This window comes from Ambystoma mexicanum, chromosome 8 (genome assembly GCF_040938575.1).
Source record: "Ambystoma mexicanum isolate Mex_15411 chromosome 8, UKY_AmexF1_1, whole genome shotgun sequence".
Lineage (NCBI taxonomy): Eukaryota > Metazoa > Chordata > Amphibia > Caudata > Ambystomatidae > Ambystoma > Ambystoma mexicanum.
This window is the reverse complement of record NC_090929.1, coordinates 1102499894-1102527429: the sequence shown is the minus strand read 5'-3', so window position 1 is coordinate 1102527429 and position 27536 is coordinate 1102499894. Positions and strand designations below refer to the sequence as shown.

At 49.4% G+C, this 27536-nt stretch overlaps 1 protein-coding gene across 6 annotated transcripts in view; it reads right to left on the bottom strand.

Annotated features, from left to right (window-relative positions):
- CROCC (ciliary rootlet coiled-coil, rootletin) overlaps window positions 1–27536 on the bottom strand; it is a 644212-nt gene that overhangs the window by 195438 nt on the left and 421238 nt on the right. For all 6 annotated transcript variants that reach the window (XM_069611116.1, XM_069611117.1, XM_069611118.1 and 3 more), the window contains one exon: window positions 7087–7250. In XM_069611116.1, coding sequence (XP_069467217.1) covers window positions 7087–7250 — 164 coding nt within the window. The remainder of the gene's footprint in view (window positions 1–7086; window positions 7251–27536) is intronic.

The window sequence follows — 27536 nt, the reverse complement described above, 5'->3', positions numbered from 1 at the left end:
AATGAGCTGAGTGTCATCTGCATAGCACTGAAAGTTGGGGCAGAGAGCGGCAATGTGGTGGGCAAGGAGTGCCAGGTATTGGTTGAACAGCCAGGGAGAGAGGTTAGACCCCTGGGGGACACCAGAGGTAGAGAAGAAGATAGCAGAGAGGAAGGATCCAAGTTGGACCTGGGAGGGTCGGTCGGAGAGGAAGGAAGTCAGCCACTCCAGGGCCTGACCGGTGATCCTTAGATTAACATGGAGACAATTAAGCAGGATGGCATGGTTGACAGTGTCAAAGGCAGAAGAAAGATCAAGCAAGATGAGGACACAGGGGGTGTTAGAGTCAAGGTTGGAGAGCAGGTCTTCACAGATGTTCAGGAGAGCAGTTTCCGTGCTTCTGGCAGCTCTGAAGCCAGACTGATGGTCATGAAGACAACCTACAGATTCAGTGTGGAGATTTAGCTGGGAGATGGCCAGTTTCTCCAGGAGCTTGCCCAGGAAGGGAGTGATGGAGATTGGGCGATAGTTAGCCGGGCAAGAGGGATCGGCAGAGGGTTTCTTAAGAAGAGGGTGCTTCAGTGGCGAAGGAGTGGTTACAGAATTCAGCCAGGTCAGGGGCAAGGGTGTCAATGTGGTCCTTGATGGTTTTGGAGGAACAGGGGTGAGCCTGTTTTGACAAGACTTTCATAGATCAGACTTGTCTAGAAACCTTGTCAGCGGAGAACAGGGGAAAGGCGGAGAAGGAGGAAGGAGAGGTGGCTGCAGAAGGGCCAGAGGAAGAACAGGGAGTATAGGGAGGGAGGGGAGAGGAGGCGAGTGAGGACAGGATGTGCTGAGTTTTAGAGATGAAGTGAGACGCCAGTGCCGTGCAGAGGGCCTGGGAAGGGACAGGAGAGGTAGAGACCGCGGCAGGATTGGCCAGTTCCTTGCAGATTTTAAAGAGTTCAGCCGAGTAGGTAGTTGTCATTAGTTAATGTAATCACATTTCTGATGCTTGTACCTGCTTAGATCCACATGCTTTGGATAGGCCGACATCTATTGGTAAGTGTAGAGTATTGCACATGTTGTTTTCGAAGTCTGAAAAGGGACGTCGACTGGGCGGGATTGTAATATTATCCTTAGTGTGACGTCTACTGTACCCATGATCCCTCATGCGTCGAGGTCCATCAGATTGTTTTGTTTCTTACATGAGTATGAATTGTATGCATGAAGTATAGGTAAGTTATAATAAGGTGTGACATATATATGATTTGCCCCAGAATCTTCAACTCCAAGAGGGGAGGAAGGGTGGGCACATGTGAATCTAAGCAGATACAGGTATCAGAAATACGACTACGGCAAGTAATGTATGCCTCCTGAGGCTTGTGGATCTGCATAGAATCACATGCTTTGCATAGAAAAGCAAGCAGTACCTGGAGAACGTAGTGGGTTATTTGAAGGTAGAATGGCAAAGTGATGTTTTAACACTGCTTGACTTACTGGTTTGTGTTACCTCTTGAATGTGTATCGAAACAGTAGTGTTGTGTGAAAGCATGAATGGAATTCCAGAGTGGCAGCTTTGCAAATGGCATCTAAAGGCACATTTACTATGGAAGCTTGAGTAGCTTCTGTGCCTCGAGTTGAGGGTGCTCTGGGATTGAAAGGTAAAGTTCACTTGGAAAGAGAATAACAACGTCGGATGCATTTGACAATCCATTTAGAGACTACTGGTTTTGAGATAGTTCCCCTTCTCTCCATGTGGCTAGAGACAAAAAGAAGTCTGTTTCTCGGAGTGGTTTATAAATGACAGCCCTTCTGACATGTAAGGTATGTAAGGCTTTGCTCTGCTGCATTCTTAGGTTTTGGAAGAAAGCAGGAAGATCTATTGATTGGTTCACATGGGACTTAGAGATGAATTCTGGAGAAAAGCATGGATGTGTGCATAGTACCACTTTGTCTTTGTGAATAATGACAAAATGATCTCGTATTGAAAGGGCTTGTAGTACACTTACTCTCCTTACTGACGTAATGGCTCCAAGGAAAGCAGTTTTATGTGTTAGATATTTAAGACTGGCTTTGGGAAGGTGTGGCCAGCAGCCTGTGAAAATGGGCGCTTTGATCGGACCCTTCTCCTTGTGAGAGGAGAAGGAGAGAGTGGAGTCAAAGATGACCCCAAGGTTTTTGGTCCCACAGGTGGGGGTAGGTGCAGGGCCAAGGGAGGCCGGCCAGAGTGAGAGGGGGAAAGTGGGAGCAGGTATCAGAACAATCTCAGCATTACTGGCATTGAGACATCTGGCGTTGAGTATCAACATGTTGTACGGGCACGGGATCTTGATGGGGACGCACATCACCAGTTTGAGCAGATGTGGGAACCAAGGATGTCTCACCTACATAGGAGCAACCAGGATCAGGGTTACTTGTTCCTAGTGCATCTTGTGCACTATCGCTCGGGAGTGGTGTCGGCGGGGAAAAGCGTAAGTACATTTCCCTGATCAGTTCATCCACAGGGCATTCCCCTTGCACCCTGGCTGGGGAAACCTGGATGCGAAGTCTAGGCATTGTGCATTTTGCTTTGTGGTGAATAAGTCTAGAGGGGAGTGACCCCAAAGTGAGAATATTCTGTCTGGGATATCTCTGTGAAGTTGCCACTCGTATTCTTCTGGCAGTGGGTGTCTGCTTAGAGTGTCTGCCAGAGAATTGTTCTCCCCTGGAATGCTTTGAGATGTTACAAACATGTTCCACTTGAGTGCCCACTTCCATAATTTTGAGTATAGCTTGGACAGAGAGTGTCTTCCTCCCTACTTGTTCAGACAGCACATGGCTGTGGTGCCGTCTGTGAGGACCTGCACTGTCTGACCCTTGAGATGTTACTGAAAGGCCTGAAGAGCCTTGAGCAGTGCCAAGAGCTCTAGGAAGTTGATATGTATTTGGACAGTTTCGTGTGTCCACTGGCCGTGGGCTGTGTGATGGAGCAAGTGAGCCCTCCCCCCCCCATCCAGCGAGTGAGGCGTCTTTAGTTAGGATCTCTTGTGCTGGTGGAGCACAAACAGGTTTTCATTTTAACAGGTTGTCCTTGGACCACCAGCGAAGAGTCTGAACCAGGGTTAGCCAAACAACCACTAGATCGTCCCACTGTCCGCTTGCCTGAGACCACTGTTTCGCTAACCATTCCTGCATTGGGCGCATGCTCAGACGCGCGTGTGGAACCAAATAAATGCAAGAGGCCATCATCCCGAGCAAGCGCATTGCTTTGCGTACAGTTATCTGGTGACCGACCTTGTAGTGAGGTACCTGCAACAGCATATTTTGTACGCTCTCGTTTGAGGGGAAAGCCAGCTCCTCTATTGTGTTTAGGATAGCCCCTAGAAACTGTTATTTGTCTGGGGACTAGACTTGATTTCTTCTCGTTGATGGAGAAACCCAGATTGAAGAGAAGGTCTATTGTTTTTTGTGTATTTAATCTGCAAATTTGAGGAGATTCCCTGGTGATTAGCAAGTCAACCAGATAAGGGTATACTGGGATGGACCTTCTGTGCAGGTGTGCTGCCACTACTGGGAGCACCTTTGTGAATACTCTTGGTGCTGAGGCGATGCCGAATGGGAGTACTTTGAACTGGTAGTGTACTCCCGCGATCCTGAAAGTATCTTTCATATCCAATGTTGCCATGTAGTCCCCCCGTTTCAGGAGAGGAATTACCTCCTGGAACGTGGTCATACGAAACTTTTGTGGTTTGACATCTTTGTTTGCAGGACGCATATCTAGTACTAGGTGCAGGCTAAGGTCTTTCTTTGGCACAAGGAAATACGTTGAATACCCTTGTTTACCTTGTTTGCAGGGATGATTCCTATGGCGTCCTTGTCGAGTAGCACTTTTATTTCCTCCAGCAGTATCCTTTCTTCCAGCTCTTCTGCGGTCATCTTCTTTTCTCTCGGTGCAGGCTAGGGTGGTCTTTGTACCAGCTCAAAACAAAAGCCGCCTGCCACAGTGGACAACACCCACTTGTCCGATGTTGTCCCTTCCCATGCGTGGGTGAATTGAGTGATTCAGCCTCCTACTGGAGTGGCATGGAGTGCCATGGGAGGGGACCTGAAATGGCGTGTCATTGTTTGGGAGGGGCTGAGTTTCTCCCAGGTGAGGTTCTGCCCCTACTTCTGCCTCTTTTATTCCCTCTTTGAAAGTTGGACAAGGAAACTTAGCCTTGTGACTGGCTCCAGGATGAGGACTGTCCCTGAGAGTAGTCTGAGGAGCGCTGGGCACCCTGGCCCTGAAATCTTCTAGAGTTTCGGGAACCCCGTTGGGAATAAGGGCTGTTAGTTAACTGCCCACGGGATTTAAGAGTGTCGTACTCCTCCTTGGCACTCTTGGGGGTGTCCTCTGTGGCCTTCCCAAATAATACATTTGGCTCCATTGGCAAATTTAAGAGGGTTGCTTGAGTCTCTAGATTAAACCCTGACTGCCTAAGGCTGGCATGCCGCTTAATGAGTGTTCCCTCTGCTACGATGCTTCCTGCGTTATCCGCTGCATCAAGATTGTTCTTCAGGATGCAGTACTAGCTAACAGTGTAGTATTGTTATCAATTCTTGTCTGGTATGCTGCAGAGGAGGCAACCTTTCTCTGAAACGTATATACCTTCTTGTTCTTGTCTGGCAGGGCTTTTGCCGACGCAGGGGAGTGCCTGCCCTTTTCCTGGTGGTGGTGACCACTAGGGAATCTGGTCTGAGCTGGCCCCTAATATACAGGGGTCAGTGGGCGCGGGTCTGAAAAGCTTCTCTATCCTCGGGTTGACCGCCCTCATAAAATTATGCATTAGTAGGGATGGTTGGATACATCTCTGGACTGACTGCAGGAGGAGTATAAACTGGGTGGCAGACTTCTTGTCCCCCAGGATATCTTTCACTAAGTCTTCGTCGACCTGTGCTTCCGGGTGTCGGCACTGAAATGTTGCGCCACCTTTAGTAGCTGTTCTTTGTACTGGAGTTGGTTGTCAACCGGCGAATCTACAACCGCTGGTCCTGATGATCTGGTGAATGTACTATATAAATGTTGTCATCATCATCATCGTCGTAAAACTGGTCTTGGCCTTAGAGGTCCCCCTCAGACCCTGGGTCTGTTTGGTCATCATAATATGAGTCCCGAGAGGGGTCTTGGTATTGAGAGGTGTAGGTGCCGAGGTCGGAGTGCCTAGAGCAGAGGTGCTTGACTGTGGCTCAAGGCGACACTTATTTGTAGGAGGTAGGTCTGCTGATGCCCCTGGCTATGAGGCGTCTCTAAGAGCTGTCAATTGGTCGGGGTGTTTGTCCATGAAGTCCACAAAACAGGACATTCTCCCTAAAATGTTATTAAATTGTTCTGGGGCATGATGGTGGGAAGCTTGAAATGACAGGAGCCTGGGAGGGAGTGACATCCTCAAAAGGAGTGGGCTGGGAGGGAATGGTAAATTTATGGAACATAGCCCCAGAGAGGGTGTCGGTGGGGTCAGAACACTCCGATTGAGTGTTCTTTGGGGTCAAGGGCATCGAAACCTTGTGTTTTTCCAGCGACCTTGCTCTAAGTAAAAAAGCACTGATGTGTTTCCTAATTATGGCTTGTATTTTCGGCATTTCTTTGGCCTAGAGGACAGTGAGGAACCTGAGGCTTTATACCCAGTCACTGCATGGGCCTCGACGCTCGACGATGTTGTCGAGTCGGCCGTGGGGTATGTCCTTAGTGTGTTCGCGTTTGTGTGTGCCTTGGTTGCTGGGTGTCTTCTCCATACAGGACCACCGAACTGCTTATCGGTTTCCGACGGACCCCGTTTGCCCTCGGCATCACTCATGACCCGAACCTGCGTTCGCTAAAGACTTCCGTTACGTCTATGGAGGCCTCGGCCTGCATGGCGTGAGCGGCCCAGCATTTCGTCTGCCGATCCTTTAGGGTTTAGGCCGGAAAAGCTGACAGGATTTACAATGCTTTTTTGGCGTGACCCCTCGGGGGACAGTAATTGCACAATCAATGCGTGCCCTTCCACAGGAATTTACGGTGGCAGGCAGGGCAACATTTAAATGGGGCTTTGTCCATTATATTTTAAATGGGCAGATGGGCAAAAATAGAAGAAAGGGGATGATAGAATAAACATTCTCTAAAAGAGGTCAGTAGAAAAAACCTCTCTCCCTACTGTAATGGGCTGAAGCCTGAAGAGGCCAGTGAAGGCCGCGTCTGGTCATCGATCCATCAGTTGTTGACGATGTGGGTGTTCATCAGGAGCCGTTGAGTGGTTCAGCAGTCGTGCGGCAAAGCGAACAACAAAGGAAAGTAAAAAAGTCTACAAGTACAACTTTAGTTAATCAAAGGCATCAGCCTGGAAGAGAACTCTGCATTTGCGATCGAATTCGATGGTGGAAAAAAACAATCTGAGGGACCTCTAGGCGTGAAGGACCATGGGTACAGTACACGTCACACTAGGGCTAGTATTACTAAACATGCCCTGTTGACATCCGTTTTATAGTTTTGAAAACACATTTTTTAATACTCAGCGACTTCCACTAGATGTCGGACTATGCAGAGCATGTGATCTAAGCAGATCCACAAGCTTCAGAAATATTATTACATGTGTGATCTATTTTATTGCGTATGTGTCTGGGCCTAATGGTAGTTTGAAAACATACCATCCTCCTCCTAATAGTGAAGCCGTATTGCTCTGCCACACTACCAATTTATAGAGTTTGGACTAACACTAAGCTGGTCTTCTGAAACAGCTCACCAGAGTTTTTATTGAAAACCTAACACCCTAATTTACCCCCACACCGGTAGAAGCCTCCCTTTTAATCTCCATTCCTTTTACCAGTCTCTGGCCCATCACTGTATCCAAACCTCCCAGCGTATCCCTGTCTTTTCGCAGTTTTCCCACGCTTACCTTGCATTCCCCTAAACGTCTGCTCTGCTTTCCTCCTCAGTTGCCATCCTAGTCATACCCATGTATCCATATCTGTCAATAATCCTGTATTTATCATTCATGCCTGTGCAATCATCCACCTCCTGTTTGGCCACTAGACATATACACCCCCCATCATCCCTTAAATCCTCCTCCCCTCTTGCAGCTTCTCCACCCAGTGCCCCCCCTCTTGCTGCTTCATCATGCCGCATACCTGTGTAGCCCTCCTCTCGCTGTCTGCCGACTGCAGAGTCCGTTCAAGGTTGGTCACCTTGTCTAGTGCAGCCTTGCGCTCCCGTTCATTGCGCCGCAGTGTCTCCTCCTGCAGCATCAGGGTCGTCTGTGCACTGCTCAGCTTCCCATCTGCAGTTCGTTTACCTGTCAAAAAGAGGGAGCTGTAAGATTCAGGGCCTAATCATTGCAACTAGCTTGAAACTAGCTTGAAAGGACGGGATGCCGTTTTTTTATTGACATCCAGCCAGAAGCAACAGAAAGAGATGGCCTACAGCTACACAAATCTTTCGCACCTGATTGGAGCCATTTGCAGGAAAGGCAGTGGAACTTGGTGGAGGGCCACAAAAACCCACATAATTCTTCAGAACGAGTCAAGAAAAGCATAAAGGCGATTGCTAATTAAAGAACAGATTTTGGCGTGTTTGGGGTGGATTGTCAAGGCCATTACAAGCCCCGCGCCCATACTGTGCACTGGTGCACCAACTGGACCTACGTGTTTGTTCATTAGGTGTTTTATCAAGTGCTACCTTTTGTCTTGCTATCTTTTCCAAGCAATTGCTTCACTTGTGGATGGTGTTAAAGTGGAACTCAAAGCCCTATGCTGATTGACCGATAGTTTAGCCATTCCTCTTTCAGATTGGGAGGTGCTGGCTGACCCATGCCTTGTGTCAGATCGCTCTAATAGGTCATATTAAATAACAAGCATTAACATTCCAGTTTGACTGTTAACTGTCTTTCTTGCTCCAGAAATGTGTGAATTATGGACACTTTACTAGACTGAGAAACTGAATAAAATATTTTCCATGTACTTCGGGATTAAGGAAAATACTTTCATTTTAAAGAAGCCAGTGTGAATCCTGTGCAGTATAAATGTGGGCTCCACACAGTGTGTGGTAGAAGGTGGACCAAACGTAGTCCTTGATCCTGCTGGTCTCCTCTATTAGTCCCTTAGGTCAGCATGCAGGATGCTGATCTTGTATCCATAGGATGATAATAGGGAGTGGGACATTTTAAGATTTCATCATCTTGGGTTTTCATTTAGGTCCCCGCCTTACAAGAACCAACATGTATTGGCACTAGGACAATGCTCAAATACCAGTGAACTTCAAGACTAACCATTGAATCTGATCAAACAAATGAGAAACCTTTGTTTTCACTCACATGAAATTAGAATGACAGCATCTGGGTCCAGTCTCGTCTCGGGCCTCGCTGGGTAAATATCACCCTCCTCTGAGATTGGCACATCTAGGCTTTTATGCTACTATGAATCCAGACTAGGACGACTAGATGACCCCAGTGTCACCAGGACACAACTTTGTCAGTTATTTAACAAACAAATACATTCTGGGCATTGCAGTTTTTATTCATTTTAATGGGACTTAAGCACCCAATTTTAATTATTTTGGGCTGAAGGAGTTGTCTCTATAACATTGTGCCCTCCAGTGACCATAGAATGGGCATTTTTCATAGAAAAATGGTCCGGCCTAATCTTCTATAGGATCTGGAGGTGGGGCTGAGCACCCAGCATGATGGTTGGGTGCTTCAGACCCAGCTGATTCTGCAGCAGACATGTAGTGGCATCTCAAGGTTTGACTGCTGGCTAAAAATACTCAAAAACAAACATTTTCATAATCGTGTCATTCAATCTCAATCGTTAAGAGCTGTTCAATGGGAAAGGTGAATTTTCTACCTGTGCCCAATTTAAATGATATGCTAGCCATCAACCACTATGCCCAGAGCTCAGACACCAACACATTATTGAGGCACATATTGGCATACTGCAAGAAATGCTTGTTAGTATGACTATCTAAGCACTATGTTGAGGGTGTGAGGTCATTTTCCAAAACCTATACAAATAAGTGGTCTTTAAGCTTTCCGTGGCTCACCTTCAGTAATGGTCAAGACATTAAGACTAACTCTAGGATCGGTAGACAAGAACATAGGTGAATGTCTACACAGAGCTATGTAAAAACATGCTTTATGCAATGAATTCACAATGTTGCCAGCATCTCAAAGCGTTTGTGATCTCCCAGCTTGAAAGGCAGCCCTCAAGTGATCCCTTTCTTGTGGTACAGAACTCTATGTTGGGATTAGGGGAAGAATGAAGGAGTGTCCTAGAGTGGTATGCTCTGGGCAACTGGGTTTACTGGATAGGCATGGGTATGGGCAGAGAACAGCGAGTCCTCACTGTTAGGAGATAGGTGGAGGCTGTGATGCTCCAGGCAGGAGTGGCGCAAAGTAGCATTTTCCCTTTTTAAATTGGATACATCCCCCCAGGCTGGACGACAATGCATTACTTACCGTAAAAGCATTTCTGATGGTTGTATCTGCTTAGATTCACATGCTGTGCATAGGTCCGACATCCAGTGGTCACTGCGGAGTATTGCATTTTGTTTTTCGTAGTCGAAAAGGGACGTCGACAAGGCGTGTCTGAAATACTATCCCTATAGTGACGTGCGTTGTACCCACAATCCCTCACGCGTCGAGGTCCCTCTGTTTGTATTTTTCTGCCCTGAGGGAGCCTTCTAGACGTGAGTGAGTACAGAAAAGAGAGATATAAAAGGAAGTCTATGTTCCTTCCATCCGAGCGGGGAGGAAGGGTGGGCGCATGTGAATCTAAGCAGATACAACCATCAGAAATGCTTTTACGGTAAGTAATGCATTGTCTTCTGATGTTTGTTAATCTGCTTAGAAGCACATGCTGTGCATAGACTAGCAAGCAGTACCCGGAGTTGGCGGTGGGTTATGAGAAGGAACAGTAGAGAAAAGATGTCTTAGTACTGCCTGTCCCACCTGGGAGTCAGATCTCGAGTGTGCATCTAGACAGTAGTGTTTTGTAAAGGTGTGCACAGAACTCCAGGTAGCCGCTTTGCAGATGGACTCAAGGGGAACATTTGCAATGAATGCTATGGACGCCCCCGTGCCTCGAGTAGAGTGTGCTCTTGGCTTAAAGGGCAGTTCTCTCTTAGCAAGAGTATAGCAGAGAGTGATGCATTGAACAATCCATCTAGAAATAGTGGACTTTGAAACTGCATCCCCTTCTCTTCCTGCTGCCACCGAGACGAAGAACTGATTAGTCTTCCTCAGTGGTCTGGTTCTTTCCATGTAGAACATGACCGCTCTGCGCACATCTAGTGTGTGCAGAGTTTTTTCTCCCAAGTTGGAAGGATTTTGAAAGAACGTTGGCAGTTCTATAGACTGGTTTACGTGGAATTTCGAGATGAATTTTCGGAGCAAACCTTGGGTGCGTGCGTAGAACCACCTTATCTCTGTGAACTGTAACGAAGGGGTCTAGAACAGAAAGAGCCTGTAGTTCACTTACTCTCCTGATGGAGGTGATAGCTATTAGAAAAGCAGTCTTAAGAGTGAGTTGTTTAAGAGATGCTTTGTGCATGGGTTCGAATGGTGAGCCCATGAGTCTGGTAAGTACTACGTTAAGGTCCCATCCGGGAGTTGGGTCAGCTATCAGGGGGTGTATTCTCTTTACTCCCTCCATGAAGGCCTTTATAACAGGGATCTTCCACCACAACACTTTGAGTTGGGAAGTGGTGTATGCAGAAAGTGCCGCTAGGTGGACTTTAATGGATTGAACACTAGACCTGAATCCAATAAGTGGGTCAGGTATAGAACAATATGTGTGGGAGAGCAGTCAATCGGGTTGATGCTTTTTCCTCTGCACCAGATGACAAATCTCTTCCACTTGCTAGAATAGCAGTGGCGAGTGTTAGGTTTTCTGGCTTCCCTGAGGATGTCCATGCATCTCTGCGGGAGCAGTAGATGTCCGAATTCTATGATCTCAGGAGCCAAGCTGCTAAATTCATGTTCTGGGGGCATGGATGCAGAGTCCTGCCCTTGTCTTGTGACAGCATGTTGTAAGGGCAGGGGAGTTTCACTGGGGGAGATAGAGACATCTCCATCAAGTGAGCGAACCATGGCTGTCGGGCCCACATTGGGGCCACCAGTATCATGGTCACTTGTTCCTGGTGCATCTTGTGCACCACCTTGTTGAGAAGGGGGGTCGGGGGAAAAGCGTAAACAAATTTCCCTGACCATTCCATCGACAGACCGTTCCCCTTGGATTGGTTCTGGGGGTACCTGGAGGCGTAACTTTGGCATTGTGAGTTCTCCGGGGTGGCGAACAGGTCTATTTCTGGGAATCCCCATTGTGTGAAGACGTCGAAGACGATGTCTTCGTGCAGTCGCCATTCGTACTCTTCGGGCAGGGGGAAATCTCTGCTGAGTTTGTCTGCCAGCAGATTGAGTTCCCCTGGTACATGTTGTGACAGTAGGAACATGTTTTGTTTGAGAGCCCACTTCCATATATTTTGGGCTAGTTTGGACAGTCCTGGAGAGTGGGTGCCCCCCTGCTTGTTGATGTAGTACATGGCTGTGGTGCTGTCTGTAAGGACCAACACAGTCTTGCCTTGTAGGTGTTCCTGGAAGGCTTTTAGCGCCTTGAACACAGCTAGTAGCTCCAGTAGATTTATGTGTTTGGATGCTACGTTCGGAGTCCACACTCCGTGAGCAGTCTGATGGGATAGGTGAGCCCCCCATCCTGTGAGGGATGCGTCTGTGGTTAGAGTGGCTTCCGCCGCGGGTGTGGCAAAGGGTTTCCCTCTTTCCAGGTTTTCCTTTGTCCACCACCCTAGCGAGAGAACAAAGGCCTGCGAGACCACCACTAGATCGTCCCATAGTCCGCTGGCCTGACACCACTGGCTGTTGAGCCACTCTTGCATAGGGCGCATGCGCAGGCGCGCGTGAGGTACCAAATAAATACACAACGCCATCATGCCTAGCAAGCGCATTGCTTTGCGTACCGTCACCTCTCGACCGGTCACATATTGAGGGATCTGAAACAGCATGTTTTGGACCCTCTCGTTGGAGGGGAAGACGAGGCCGTCCTTTGTTTGAATTAGAGCCCCTAGGAATTGTTTGATTTGGCTGGGGTCTAGGCTGGACTTCTTTTCGTTGATGGAGAAGCCCAACTGGAACAAAAGGTCTACAGTCTTTTGGGTATTGGAGAAGCATGTTTCGTAAGAATCCCCTGTTATGAGCCAGTCGTCGAGGTAAGGGTAAACTGGGATGGACAACCTGCGCAGGTGGGCCGCTGCCACTACCTTCGTGAATACCCTTGGTGCCAATGCTATGCCGAAGGGTAGCACTCTGAACTGGTAGTGTTTGCCCTCTATCATGAACCTGAGGTATCTTCTGTGCGCTGGCAACATTAAAATATGAAAGTATGCATCTTTCATGTCCAATGTTGTCATGTAATCTCCCTGTGATAGCAGTGGGATCACTTCCTGTAAGGTCACCATACGAAACTTCTGGGGTTTGATAAACTTTTTCGCTGGGCGCAGATCTAATACAGGGCGCATGGTTAGATCCTTTTTGGGTACAAGGAAGTACACTGAATAAATACCTTCCGTTACCTGAGATAGAGGCACGACCTCTATGGCTCCTTTTTCCAGCAGTTGTTGTACTTCTTGGAGAAGGATGGCAAGGTGTTCCGGTGTCATGCGTCGTCCCCTCGGGGGTCTGTATGTTGGGGAACCATTGAATTCGATGCAGTATCCGTGGGCTACGGTGGAAAGTACCCAGCGGTCTGACGTTATTCCCTCCCATGCTGGAAGAAAGGATGTTATCCGGCCCCCGACCGGTGTTGCATGGGAGGGGACGCGAATCTTCACGTCACTTGGTGTTATTGGGGGCTTGGGAGCCTCTGGGGGTGGACCCCCGACCTCTCCCTTTGCCACGGCGCTGTCCTCTTTGGCTGTACTGCCCACTATTGGTCTGATAATTGGTGGCAGGGTAGTGTTGCTGCTGATTCTGCTGTTGGCGTTGGCCACGAAAAAAGCGTTTGTTGCCATAGCCGCGTCTGGTAGTGGGCTTAGAGATCTGGTCAAGAGTTTTGATAGTATCAAACTCTTTTTTAGCCATCTCCAGAGCCTCATCCACCGCTTTCCAGAAGGGGTTTGAGTCTTCAACAGGTTTATTTATTAAAGACGCCTGTGTCTCCGGTTTGAACCCTGAGTTGCGGAGATATACATGGCGTTTTAGGAGTATTCCCTGAACCAGGGAACGTCCCGCTGTCTCTGCAGCATCCAGAGAGTTCTTTACAATACTCTGGTTGACCTGGGTTCCTTCGCCAATAGTTGATAGCAGGCGTGTACGTAGAGGTTCCGGCGCTTCTTCGGCGTCTTTGCGCAGTTTGGCCCACTGCGCGTCTGCATAGCTAGCTAGCAAAGAATTGTTGTTCGCAATTCTTGCCGAAAAGGCAGCCGAGGATGTGACTCTCTTTGCAAGGGCATATAACCTCTTGCCCTCCTTGTCAGGTGGTGCCTCGCTGGTGGACAGCGGCACCCCTGCCCTCTTCCTTGTATTAGTTACTACAAGGGAATCCGGAATGGAATGTCCCCTGATGTACAGCGGGTCTGAGGGTGATGGAGTGAAAAGTTTTTCAATTCTTGGATTAACTCCTCTGATTAGTGCGGGTGTGGATAGCGAAGGGATGATTCTTCTCTTCACTGAAGCGAGGAGGGGAATGGTCTGGCTGACCGGGGGTTTCTCCTTAATTACTCTTTCCAAAAAGTCTATTTCAGGAGAGATCTCCCCAGTGTCCAGTTCGAAATGTGCTGCTGCTCTGCGCAACAGGGCATTGAATGTGGGCTGATCGTCAATGGGAGACGTGTTTCTAACAGGTGAATTGTCAGGAGGATTAAGGTTCAGGACATCAGTGTCCGAATATACTGATGGGGATTGCCAGGGATGAGAAGGTCCTTCTGGATTTTCTCCGAAGCCTTCTCCTACCATGTCTGGGCTGTCTTCCAGACCTTCCTCCTGGTTCTCTCCCTCTTCATCGTCCGCAAATTCATCCTCCTCCTCCAAGTATTGTTCCTCACCAGTGAGGTCATACACATTATGGAAATCTGAGGCTGTGTCCTGCTGGGGATTGAATAGTCTCGGGAATTTGGCCCTGGGGTCCTCCTGAGGCCCTTCTCTTGTTCTCTTGGGAGTAGGAGGGTTCTGGGTCTTCATAAACCTCTCCATTCTCTCCATGCAGAGATGGAGCCTTTCCATGGTTTCATGGGGTACCCCTGAGCGGTCTAGCAGGGGAAAATTAGTGTCATCTAGCTGAAAACGGCTCGCCCTCTCCCATAACGTCGAGGAAAGTGTCCCGTCGCCTTCCGAAAAGCCTTCCGGTGTGCTGGGGTTCCCCCCGACTGAAGGGGGTAGTCCCCGTCTTTCTTCGGGCTTTTTCGGCGTGTCTTTCGACCTTTGCGTAGCGCTCGACGTGTCTTTCGGCGTACGCTTCTGGGCGTCGGCTACAACAATCCTCGCCAAGCTCTCTGCGACTCGTTTGTCAGCTTTGGGCTGTGGTTTCGACGTTACGGGTGTCGATCGTTCTACGGCGGCGTGCGCTCTCTGCTGGTGCGCTCCGGCCGATGGTTTGGGGGCGGCGCCCTTATTTGCTGAAAGCCCAGTCGCTGGTCGCGGCTGCGAGAGGGGCTTCGAACCTGAACGTTCCGAGGAGGCCGCCGGTGGAACCTGCGTCTCCTTGGGCGCTGATGCTTTCTTCGTCTTTGACGAAGAAGAGCCATGGGTTGTGTGCTTATGTGTGGTATCGTGTGCGTCAGTGTCGCCGGGGTGTTCATCCCCATAAGCAGGGCGTGAGCCGAGCCCGTCGGGGCCGGGGACAGACGACGAAGAGCGCGAGCGCTCTTTAGAGGGGTCTACGACTTCCGTAGCGGAGGTCGTGTTATCACGTTCCTCGTCACTGTCGGGGGTAGCAGCGGCGGGTGAAGAATCGGCCTTCGACATAGCGTAGGCCGCCCACCTCTTGACCCTACGGTCTTTTAGAGTCTTTGGCTTAAGAAGCCGACAAGCCGTGCAACCCTCCTCTTTGTGATCGAGGGGCAAGCAGCGGTTACACCGTGAATGCTTGTCCTTCCAAGTAAACTTGCCCTTGCAAAGCGGGCAAAACCTAAAGGGTGTCCTCTCCATAGCCGAGGCAATAAATCGTGATAACGACCCCAAGGGAAAGGAAGGGGAAAAGGAAAGGCATTCTCAGAAAAGAACCAGAGATGTCCCACGACCCCACTCTCCCTACTGTATTTGGCCTGCGAGGCCAGGCCACGTGTTCGGCAACACCGAAGGATCTCCTCCGCTCGTCCCCTCCGTCGAAGATCTTGCTCGGCAGAGACAGCTTCACAACTGCGTCGAGGGAGGGATCGATGTGTTATATATTAAGTAGGAAAACGACCAAAGGTCGAGGAGAAGAAATCTGCAATGTCTCTCGAGGAGCTCCGCGTAAAGGCGACCAGTAGCTGGGCGGAAAAAAACAATCAGAGGGACCTCGACGCGTGAGGGATTGTGGGTACAACGCACGTCACTATAGGATTAGTATTTCAGACACGCCTTGTCGACGTCCCTTTCCGACTACGAAAAACAAAATGCAATACTCCGCAGTGACCACTGGATGTCGGACCTATGCACAGCATGTGATTCTAAGCAGATTAACAAACATCAGAATTAATGTTATGTTATGATGTCTTATACTGCACACCTTTACCTCCGAAGGGTGGTCTCCAGGCCTTCACATGGCTCTGCAAGACGACATAGGGGTGGGATTAGTGAGGTTAGAGTGATAGGATAGGTCTAGAACCAGGAGAAAATGATGTCTGTGTGTGTGTTGGTTTGCAGATGAGGTGATTGCGTGTACTGGCATGTTGGATCCGTAAAGGTAAGGCCCAATGTCTGGCTTTTTTGTTGTGTGTGAATGCTTGTTTTGTTGGATGTGTGTTTGTGTGTTGTATGTGTAGTTAGGCTGGCAGTTTTGGTCGTGAGCACTTGCTTGTTGTATCCATAAGTGTAAGGTCCAGAATCTGGGATTGTTTGTTGTATGCTAATGTTATGTTGGATGTGTGTTTGTGTGTAGTTTGGCTAGCCCACAGGGCGGGTATATAGTATTAGGAGGTATGTTGGTGGAGAGCAGGGGGAGGGTGGTTAGTACATTCACTGCTCTTAAAGTTCTTTAAAAAATGTCTGCAGAGCACATCAAGCTGCGACTCAATGGTACCCTCCTATTGTTCCAGGTGCAATGCACTGGCTACCCACCACCCCTCCAGGCTCCACACACTAGCTACTCCCACAAATTCCTCCAAGTGTGATACATTGGCTACTCTCACTAGCCAGTCTCTGCACAGCAAGAATTGCCAGGTTTCAAAATGTGCTTCTGTGTACTGCAAGATTAACAGCTAATGTGACGCATTGCTAATCTCCACAATTCTATCTAATGCGACGCGTGGCTAGTCTTCGCAAATCTATCCAAATGTGGTACACGGCTAATCTTTCATAAATCTATCGACATTTGACGTATGGCTAATCTTCATATTTCTACCCAATGTGACACATGGCTGTTAAGGCAGTTTTCCTAAAGTCCTACTGGCAGTAAGACTTTAGTAAGCGATCACAGTGATACCAAGATCCCAACTCTTAGTATCAGTCTGTACTAGCTCAGGACCTTGGTAGTGTGGCAGAGCAGTCAGGCTTATCTTGAAGGGAAAGATGTAAGCTATAGGTAAGTACTCTGAATCTTGGCTAGACCAGCACAACAAAGAAGTACTTGCACTTATATTTAAATAAAAGATATATATGTATTATATTTACACCAGAATCACTTTAAACACTTCAGATGTTTACAGTAGAACACTTAGGAATACCAGATAATACACTTCAAAGGGCACTTTCACTTTTGTGTTTGTTCGCGATTACATTTGTAGCAATGTTAGCAGGGGAAAAGACAAGGTTATCGTATTATCGGTAATGGCGCACTCATGCGGTTTTCAACAGGTCATACAGTAATGCAAACACATATAGGAAAGGCACTTAAAGGGAGGAAAAGGAACAAGTTACTTACCTGTAACTATTGCTCTCCAGCATGGGTCTGGCATGGATTCACATGCTCATGAATATTCCCTGTCGTCAGGCTGGGAATCCTCAGTAAAAGAAAAAACAGTTTCACTTTCACATACAAACTGTATTTCTCCATTAAACCAATCACTGTCCTCTGGTTCATACTGCTCCAGCCAATGACAGCCCTCTCCCTAAGCCCCTTCCCTGGCAGTCATCTTCAGATTTGGTAAGCACCTACAGTGGCAGTATGACAAGAAGAGACGCAGAGGGGTCGAAGGGAGGGATCACATGTGAAACCATGCCGGACCCATGCTGGAGAACAATGGTGGCAGGTAAGTAACTTGCTCCTTCTCCAGCATGGGGTGTGACAAGGATTCACATGCTCATGAATAACGAATACACAGCAGTACAACATTACACAACCACAGGAGGTGGCAAGGCTCAACAGAAGCAATTAACTCTTACCTCCGGAACAGACTCGCCTCAAGCGAACAGGTTGCGTAGCACTGCTTGGCCGACTCTGGACTCCTACCCCAAATCCCTGTCGACGCAGTAGAACCTCGTGAAGGTGTGTGGGGACTGCCACGTAGCAGCCCTGCAGATGCCCAGCAGGGGTACTCCAGACAGGAACGCTGTCGTCGAAATGATCGCTCTAGTGGAGGGGGCTCTCAGACAGCCCGGCAGCGGTTGGCTCGCCAACCGATGATAATGCATGTTGCAGCCGGAGAGCCACCTTGAAATGGAAGCCTTGGACAAGACCTTCCCGTGGTTCACAGGACCAAAGTTCACGAACAGCTGTGAAGTTTTGCGAAAACCTTTGGTGCACGCACATAGAACTTCAAGGCACGAGCAACGTCCAGAGAGTGTGGAAGGCCCTTTCAGCCAGCGACAAAGGTTTCAGGAAAAAAAACAGGTAACAAAGGCTTGTTGATGTGGAATTCCGACTGAACCTTCCGCATGAAAGAGAGGTGCGTCCGCAGCACCACCCTCGATTCTTGGAAAGTCAGGTATGGTTGCTTGCAGGATACGGCCTGGATCCCACCCACCCTCCTGGCAGAGCTGATGGCCACAAGGAAAGCCATTTTCCACGAGAGGAACATGAGAGGGGCATGATGCATTGGCTTGGAAATGGGCCCCCCATGAGCACTGTCAGAAACACATTGAGTTCCCACGCCAGGGCAGGAGTCTTAACCGGTGGGAAAGATCGAAAAAAGTCCTTTCAGGAACTCCTTGACGAGTCGGTAAGAGACCACAGTGAAGATCTTCACAGAGAACTGGGTTAGCGGTAGATAGCCGCCAGACACACCATGATAGAAGCGTGTGCCAGGCAGGCCTTGGCCAAGGATAGCAAGTATGGAAGAATTAGCGGGCCCTGACCCTCAGCGGAGTAATCTTCTGTGACCAGCACCACTTGTGATCGTAGCACTTTGACGAAGCCCTGGCCTTGGCGAGGATTTCTCTGCAGTCCGCAGGCAACTCGTATCCACCAAACTCTAGGGCTGCAGGAGCCAAGCCTTCAGATTCAGTGACTCTGGGTCGTGATGCAGGATTGCGCCTCCTTCTCTGGTGAGAAGATCCAGAACTACCGGCAGCTTGACCGGGGATGGCGCCGACAGACTGAGAATGTCCGGATACCAAATCTGCCTCAGCCATACCGGGGCAATGAGTATCATCCTGCATTGGCACTATCTGAGTGTGTTGGTGATTCGTAGCATGAGAGGCTGTTCGGGAGAATCCTCAAAAATGTGCTAATTCCCTTCACCTTAGAGACCCCCAGCAACTTTGCTGCATTTTGAGAACTTGATTTTTTTTTACCTGGAGAGAGTGTGATCCATTTTCCCACTCTCTCATGTATTTTGATGCGTTTTACTTTTGTGTTTCCATTGGTTATGGAGTCGAAGCAACTCCATAGGCATCATCTTTTACAATTGTATCACAAAGCACCTTCAGTGCAGTAGCACAGGGAAGTCTTTCAGATTTCCCAAGGTTTAAATACCTTCTCTGGCATCAACTACTGTTTCCCAGAACAGTGGAGTGAAATTGACTTCACTAGGTCCTGTACATTTCTAGACCCAGCACACCCTCTCTTACAATAGAGTGCTGGAGGGGTTACTTAGTATCCCCTATGTCTAGTTACTCATGTAACAGTCAAATGTTACCCTTTCCTCTCAGAATGGCTGGTGGCAGTGGTTTTACAACGAACTACCATGATTTTTACCAACCGTGAACTATTCATAGCTCCGGTAACGTTAAATCGCGGGGGCCATGTTTTTCAAGATGGCGCCCAGCCATCGTTGCTAAAATGGTTCCAGACTTCTTTTTTTGCCATGTCCTTCTGGAAAGGTCCTTCTAGAGTTTTTCTCTGCGCGCCAAACCAGGTTTGGTCTCTGTTCATTCGCCTTTTGGCGGGCTTCAGGAGTGAAACCCGCCTCTGGCTCCAGAGTGTCTGGGGTAGGCAGGAAGTGTGGGAGGTGCCCGAAACTCCCTGAGCTTAGTCTCCTAGGAGACCCAAATGCACTCTGTGATGATTGGCTGACTGACTGTCCGGCAAGGACAGCCACCCTGCTGGGTGAGTGGCAGCTAGGCTGGAATGAATGGGAGAGAACTGAATAAAAGGCGAGGCTCTTGGCTTGGAAGGCAGAGTCGACCACTGGACGAAGGAACCGAAGAAGAGCTTGAAGAGGACGGCAGCTGCAACTCCTAGATCGTTGGTTTTCCTGGTGAAGCCCTGCTGCAGGTCCGAATCACCAAGTTCGCATCGACAGAGAAGCCCTGCAAAGGACGACTTCTCCCTTTTAGTTGGTTGGACCAATCAACTCCCAAGTAAGCCACCTGGACACCCATCTCGAAGCTGGTTGCATTTCCTAAGAGTGCTGCAGGAAAGAGCCAGGGAGAGGGACGCCAGATTGTGTGTGTTACTTGTAAGCTGGCCCAACGCGTTTGGAAGATCCTCCGGACTCCCACGACGTCGGACCGACCGAGCCTGACCCCCCTCAGCTGATTGCGGGACTTCAAAAGCAAGGACAGCCCACCTTGACAACCAGGACCAGCGTTGTTACCAGTGTGGTAGCTGAAATGCGAAACAGCCACTGAAATTGAAGTTTGCCAGTTGCAAGCTTTTGACCAGTCCCAGTGCAGTGCAGGAGTCCCCAAACGTCCTCCCTCTTGTCCCCAAGACTGAGGCCCAGGAACAGCGAGATCTGCAGCAACTGCCAGGAACAGAAGTCATCAGCTGCATCGTTTTCTTCATTGTAAGGTACTGTAAAACGAGACAGAGAGACCTCTCACAGTGAAAGTGCTTGAAACTTTTGCAACTCGCAGGCCTAATCAGCTTATGACCCCACATATGATTCTTGTTTTTACAAACTACTTCCAAGAACTTGTGCAGAGACTTTTTCGTTTACTCACCAGATCCGCTTCATCCAAGTCTTTATCCAAGACTTTAGCCCATTGACTTTGGCCTAGCCTATTGAATTGAATTGACACTTCAGGTGTACTCAAAGTATTTGCACTGTCTAAGAATAATTGTAGTCTTTTATGTTCTGATAACCTTTGCCTTTTACTCCTCTTGAAAAGTATTCCGAATGCCAACAGTAAGATATTAATGTCCCCAGCACCCTTGCTGTAGGTGTAGGTTTTGTCTGTGGGCCATCCCAAAAGGGTCTTGTCGGATTCAGAAACTTAGAGTGTACAGTATTGAAGTATATTTGTGTGTTACTATATGATTGCCTTCTTCTAATGAATGTTTTATAACTGAATGATAAATTAATAAGTATTTATCCAAGAAACCTTGAGTCTAAGAGTTTATTTGAACACCTGTGATTGTAAACCTCTGTGTAACATTACTGCTCACATTCCCCTCTTGAGATAAGCCTGGCTGCTCAACACGCTACCAAAACTGTGTAGTACAGACTTATACCAGAGGTTGGTTAGCTTACACCTATAGTCATAGTTGTGTTTAGTGTTCCCAGAGGGTACTGCATACAAACCTTGCCTAACAGAGGCAATGGAGGAAACGCATACAAGAAAAGGCCTTCCCACAGGAAGTAGAATGTGTCCCCCATGCTTCTTGGTTGGTGGAATCTGCTGGCAAACTTCTGGAATTTGGAGTTCGCTGCCATCGCAAACAGATCGATCTGGGGCTTGCCCCACTTGACGAAGATGCGGTCTACCCGGTCCTGCCGAAGTTCCCACTTGTGGCAGGAGCACAACTCCGAGCTGAGGAAGTCTGCAAAGGTGTTCTTGACTCCCGCTAGGTGAAGAGGAACGAGGAACTCTCTTGTCCGACAGCCCAAAGTGACAAGTTCTTTGCTTCCTTAGAGAGCACTGGGGATTGAGTGCCCCCCTTTTTCCAGATGTAGAAAATTGTGGTCCGTGAAGATCCTCACCCCCTTGCCCTTCAGAGACAGAAGGAATGACTTGAGGGCCCAGAACACTGCCCGTAGCTCCAGGATGTTGATATGGAGGATCCCTCTCCTCCGCCAGCCACAGGCCTCTGGTGTGCAGGCATCCGGTGTGGGCTCCCCAGCCTTCCAGGGAAGCATCCATGGTGGCTGTCTCCTGGTATGGATGGTTTTGAAACCCTGTGCGCGGGCGATGTTGGAGCGCACGCTCCACCACCTTATTGCCCGACAGAACTCGTCGAGCGGGATCTTGTCCGCAAAGTTTCCGGACACCTGTATACAGCGAGCTTGCATGAACTCCTGAAGAGTTTGCATCAGTAACCTGCAGACCCGGATGAGGTAGATGTAGGACATCAGGCCGATCAACGACTTGATGGTTCGCATTGCGGCGGTCCTCATCGAAAATAGCTGCTGCACCTTCCCTGGAATGGCCGCTACCCTCTCTTCCGAGGTTGACGCCAGGCAGGACACCGTATTTAGTCTGGCTCCAAGGAAGAACATGTTCTGCAATGGTGTCAAGCAGGACTTTGGATAGTTGATGGAGAATCCCAGATCCGTCAGCAGCTGGATGGTCGCCTCCGTGTGTCCGAAGGCCAACTCTCGCGAGCGGGCCTGGATGAGCCAGCCATCGAGGTACAGGTATCCGTGTATACCTCAAAGACACAGATGGGCTGCCACCGTGGCCAGGCATTTCGTGAACAATCTGGGGGCCGACTTCGAGCCGAAAGGTAGGGCCTTGAACTAGTAATGCTGTCCAAGCACTACGAAGTGTAGAAACCTTCAGTGTTTCCTGTGAATGGGGACGTGGAAGTAGGCGTCCTCCAGGTCCAGCAATAACAAGAAGTCTCCTTTTTCCAGTTGGTCGAGCACGTGTTGCAACATGACCATCCCGAATTTTTGTGACTTGAGGTATTTGTTCAGATGTCATGAGGTCTAGAATGGTCCTCCAGCCCCCCGTTTTCTTTCTGACCAAGAAGTATCTGGAGTAGTCTCCAGAGTGCCAGAATCTCTGGGGAACTCGATATATCGCCCCTTTTTGCAGCATGGTCCGTACCTCCTGCAAGAGCTGAGGGATGTGCTTGTCCTGACGGGCCACCAGAGGTATCCGAGGACACCTGTGCTGAAACTCCAGGGTATGTCCTTGGGCGAGAGCATCCAGCACCCATCTGTCGGTGGTGATCTTTTTCCACTCGCTGACGAACAACGTCAGCCGGCCTCCTACTGGGGTGCACGGGTGGGGCCGTATCTCCTGGTCGGTTCAGGCTTGCTTCGGCGACGCTGTCCTCCACCACTGTAGGCATGGGAACAGATTCTGTAGACTTCCTGACTTGTAGATCTGGAAGGCTGATGGTACGATGAGGAGAAACCTTTGGAAGACCTGCTCGACTTTCCTCTGAAGAAGCGAAAAGACAAGCAGTGCTGCTCGAGGGTGCCCAGGGAACGGGCTATCGATATATCTGTCTTGATGGCATGTATGCACTAGTCGACGACCTTCCTGAAAAAGTTATTTCCATCAAAAGGCATGCCCACTACCTTCACTTGGACCGTCTGACGGAAATTCGTGGCCTTCGTCCAGCCTTGGCGACACAGGCAAACACTGTTCCCCATCTGTCGGAACCCTGTGTTGGCAACGGCCAGTGCCACTATGATGGCATGATCCAAAGGTACATCCCCTTACTGGAGGAAAGCGATTGCTCCAGCTTCTTGTCATCAGGCAGGAACTCCAAGATTGGACCCAGCTTGTACAACAGCTCCCTGTCGTAACTGGCTAGGATCGCCAGTGTGTTGGCCGCCTTGATGATGGATGCTGCAGTGAAAATCACCTTTGTTCCCATGGCGTCCATCTTCTTCCCCTTGCTGTCCGCAGGGACTGAAGACGACGAGGACGGGTTAGCCTACCGTTTCCTCGCGGCCGCTGAAACCCTCGAATCCGCCAATGGTTGTGACCTCAGTCACTTGGGTGCGGATTCCGGCACCCGGTACTTCTTTTGCAGCCTATCCCGTTTGGCCAGAGCCATGCAAGGGTTCTGCAAGAGGGCCAGGCCCTCCTCCCACACGTCATCCAGAAGGGGCACTGCCATGATTGTCTTCCTCTTGGCCTTGCGCCTCTGGTACAAGAAACCCTCCTTCCTGGTTTCTTCGGGCACAAGCTGGAATAGCTCAGAGGCTGTGGCAATCATGGAATGGAATGACCTCCCCTCATCTGGTGGGGACGCCCTAGGCTGCAGAGAACCGTCGGCCGCTGCGATGATATCCTCATCGTCGTCCGTCCATGTCGTGGCCGTATCTGTCCCCATACCTGTATCTGGGTCTGCTGGCGAAGAGGGGGCCTGATGAGGATGGGGAGGTTGAAATGGGGTACTGGATGACGCTTCCTCTTCTTTGCTGATGGCTGATTGGGGGACTGAGGGACCATTGGAACGGGGCTCTATGGCATCCACTTCTGGATCTCCGACACCAAGGTGTGGAGGGTCAACAGGATGTCCAGAGACACATCCCTCCACTGAGCTGGCATGATCAGAACACTAGGCCCTGAGCCGTCGTCGTCCTCTTCCACATCCTCATGGACCGTGTCTAAGGACTCCAGGTCCTCCTTGTCCGTGGACGAAACTTCCATGGTTTGAGCCATGCCGTGGGACTGATCTGGGGCCTCCTTGCCCCCCCCATTTCTTCCCCCCTGAGGGGCTGGAACTGGGTTTTGAGACAGTGTCCCCTTTTCCAGTGTGCCAGCAGACTTTGCCAAAGTCACTGCGGCGGTTTCACGTCTCAGGGCAGGTATAACTTCTGTGCTGTGGGGGATACCTTCACAGGGTCAGCCCCCTTAGCCCTTGTGTGCCGATTGAGCCTTCTTAGCCATTTTGACCTTCTCCTCCATCCGTGGCTACTCTGGCTTCTCCTGCAATTTAGCCGGGTTGGACAATTTACTTTTCGAGGAGGAGCACGATTGTTGGCTGGCAATGGAGGCAGAGAGTGATGTCGATCGCACTCTGTCCACCGTGGGCCCCTCTTCCCATGGGATCCCGGTGGTCCGGGACCTGCGGTTATTGGCCTTGTCTTGGGCCCCCACAGATGAGCTGCCCTCAAAGGACTTCGAAGACAGCTCCACAGACCAGCCAGTTCTGGGTGAGGCATGCCCTGCTCGGAGCACGGGGCAGAGGTCTTGGCGTTCAGCCACGCCGCCAGTCTACTGTGCCTATCCTTCGTCGTCTTCTTGGAGAAACCGAGGCATATCTCGCACCCTCCTTCCTTGTGGTCTGGATGCAGGCAGTAGAGGCATTGCAGGTGCTTGTCTTCATCAAATACATTCTGTAGCCCGCATCTGGTGCAGGACTTAAAGAGGGATCTACCGACCTTCTCCTCGGCCATGGTCAGAGGGCATGAAGTAGGGCTGATGGGCTTCGGGAGTCTTCGATGATCTTTGCCCATGAGGGGCGCTGAAATTCACTGACAACGGATCCCCAATGTCGGCAGATGGAGAACAGATTGCACAGGCTCTTTTGGAGAAAAAAAAGGAACTTTTTTGGTCGAAAAACACACAAAAACATTGAAGTAGCACGCAGAGCAAACTCAAGTACTCCCAACACTGAACAATGCAATAAAAATCTGAATATGGCTGCCATAGGAGGGGCTCAGAGAGAGGCCTGTCGTTGGGTGGTGGCAGAATGACCCAGGGGACCGTGATTGGTTTAATGGAGAAATACAGTTTGTAAGTGAAAGTGAAACTTTTTTCTTTTACTGAGGATTCCCCACCCGACGACAGGGAATATTCATGAGCAAGTGAATCCATGCCATACCCCATTCTGAAGAATAAATGGATAGTGCAACATGAGCTTCGTTCAAGGTTCTAGAGACATTTATTTTGCATGGCAAGGCTTTTAAGTCCAAAAAACGCAACCCTAGCTAACGGCAGTTCGGACAGGGCTTGAAGTCTTGACAAACAGCGATTAATGAAGAGTTCCTGCGGATTTCTTCCAGTGTCTAAAGCTATTGAAGCAGCAAGTTAGCAACTAACAAAAGAAACCTTAAAACAGACTTGAGAAGGAGACACAAGCAGCAGCTTGGGTCAGAGGTAAGAGGGGGTTGCCCTGGACACCTCTACATGCACTCCAACGCGCTGGAGCGAATTCTTGGAATAAGGTAAGCAATATCTTTTTCCCCACAATACCTTTTGGTTTGAAAAAACTGTTCGTGTTGGCTTCTCCACAATGTGGCAGCTCTGGACCAGACCTCTGGATTCCTTGGTCTGGTGACGAAAGGCAGGGTAATGGACGGGGTCTCCAAGTAGAAGTCTCACGGGAGGACCTGTAGCACGACTTTCAGCAACTTCTTGGTTCACTCTGCGCTTTTGGCACCTTTTCAGCAGCACCAACAAAGGACATGGATCGCCCAGTCAATATTCTTTGCTTCCTGCGGGCCCACACTATGGTGCGGCGGTCTGGGTGGGTTGGATCGGATCTCTGGAGTGTCCTTATGGGTTCAGCAAAGATTTGGCCGAATTCTGCCTTTCCACAACGATGCACTCGAAATGGGAAGCCGGTCTCCTTGTATTGGGGTTCTGCAGCCTTGGAAGTTCCTAGCACCTCGGGAGATGGATTGTTTCAAAGTTTGTCTTGGGACTGGTTGTTTCCACCAGGCAAAGGGAAAGAGTTGTCCTCTTCGGAGCTCCTCTGTCGCATAGAAAAAGGGGTCAGGACAGCAGTGGTCACTGCACGGTCTTGCCAAGGGTCTGCAGGCTTCTCTGGTCGTCTTCTTCTTTGGTTACTTGTTTCCTGTGGCCGACTTGCTTTACACTCCTGAAGCCTCACCTTTTATACAGTTGCAGCACACACTTCTCTGCAATCTCACTCAGCATTTTACAGAAAGGGGCATTTGGCTTTCCAATCAGGACAGCCAGTCCCCTGTGTGGGAGCTGGACCTATTCAGGCACTCTGGCAGACAAAGGACAGGGGGGTGGAAGACTCCTCTCCCACTTCTTACCTGCCCAGACACTCTGGAGCCTAGGCGGGGATACCTACTGGTTCCCGCCAAAGGCATAACACACACACAGACCTCCCCCTCCAAGAATGGTAGAAGAAGGGCTAACAAAAAACAACCATGCTAGTAATGGTGAAAAAGGAAGGGAGGCCCCAAGTTGGTTACTTGAGTGCCCCTATTGTGCACTACCAAGGCTATGGACATAGCTGGTGGTGCATACAAAATATATAATAATTGGTAGAACACGTCCATTGCTACAAGCCATAACTAGGTGATTGTCTATGTGACTAAAAAGTCACAGGAGCAGAGAGAGGGGGGTACTAAGTACCCCTTTGGCACTCCACTGAAGGTGGTATGCTCCAATCTTTCAGACTATAGAGTTTTGGGAGAGTTACCTATCCTTAGGAACTATAGTTACTTGAGAATATAAAAAAGGAATCTTAAAGGAGGATCCTAAGTGTCCCCAGCAACATTGCCCATAAGGAGCTCTGTGCTGCAGTAGTAAAACACAGATGCCTTTAAGAGCAATGGAGCAGACGGACTCCATAGTACAGGTAGAATACAAAGAATAGAGTTCCAAAAGGAAAGCCCCCAAGAATGAGAGCCCACAAGATTGAATGAGTGGAAAAAAAGCTCCACTCATTCAGGATTAAAAGAAAAAGGTCCAGAAGTCCAGCAAGAAAGTGCTGGGGGTCTCACTAGGAGAGGGGATGAAGCACTTAAATTATAAATATCCCTAACAATGGCTAAAAGTCATAATTCTATCTAAAGTGACGCATGGTCCTGGATAAGTGTGAAGAAGGTTCCCCCACCCCAAAACAGACTTCTGCATGGACTGCAGGTACAGCAGAGGTTAGACAGGGAAGAGTAGCGGTGGAGCAGTAGGGTGACGTAATTGGGGTCCAGAGAGAAGCAGGGTCCCATGTGGCTTCAACTGGCAGTCAACCCAATACATTTGAGTGTTGGCCCACTGGCACAAATGCTTGGGGATTGTGAGGGGGCACGGAGCAGCGCTCTAATCTGAGTTGGTTGAGGCTGTGGAGAACAACATCTGCAGGAGGAAATGAGAGGTTTCAAGATGGTGTGGGTGTCAACTTGCTCTCAGGAATGAAACAGAGCAGCCATGGATCCTACTCCACAT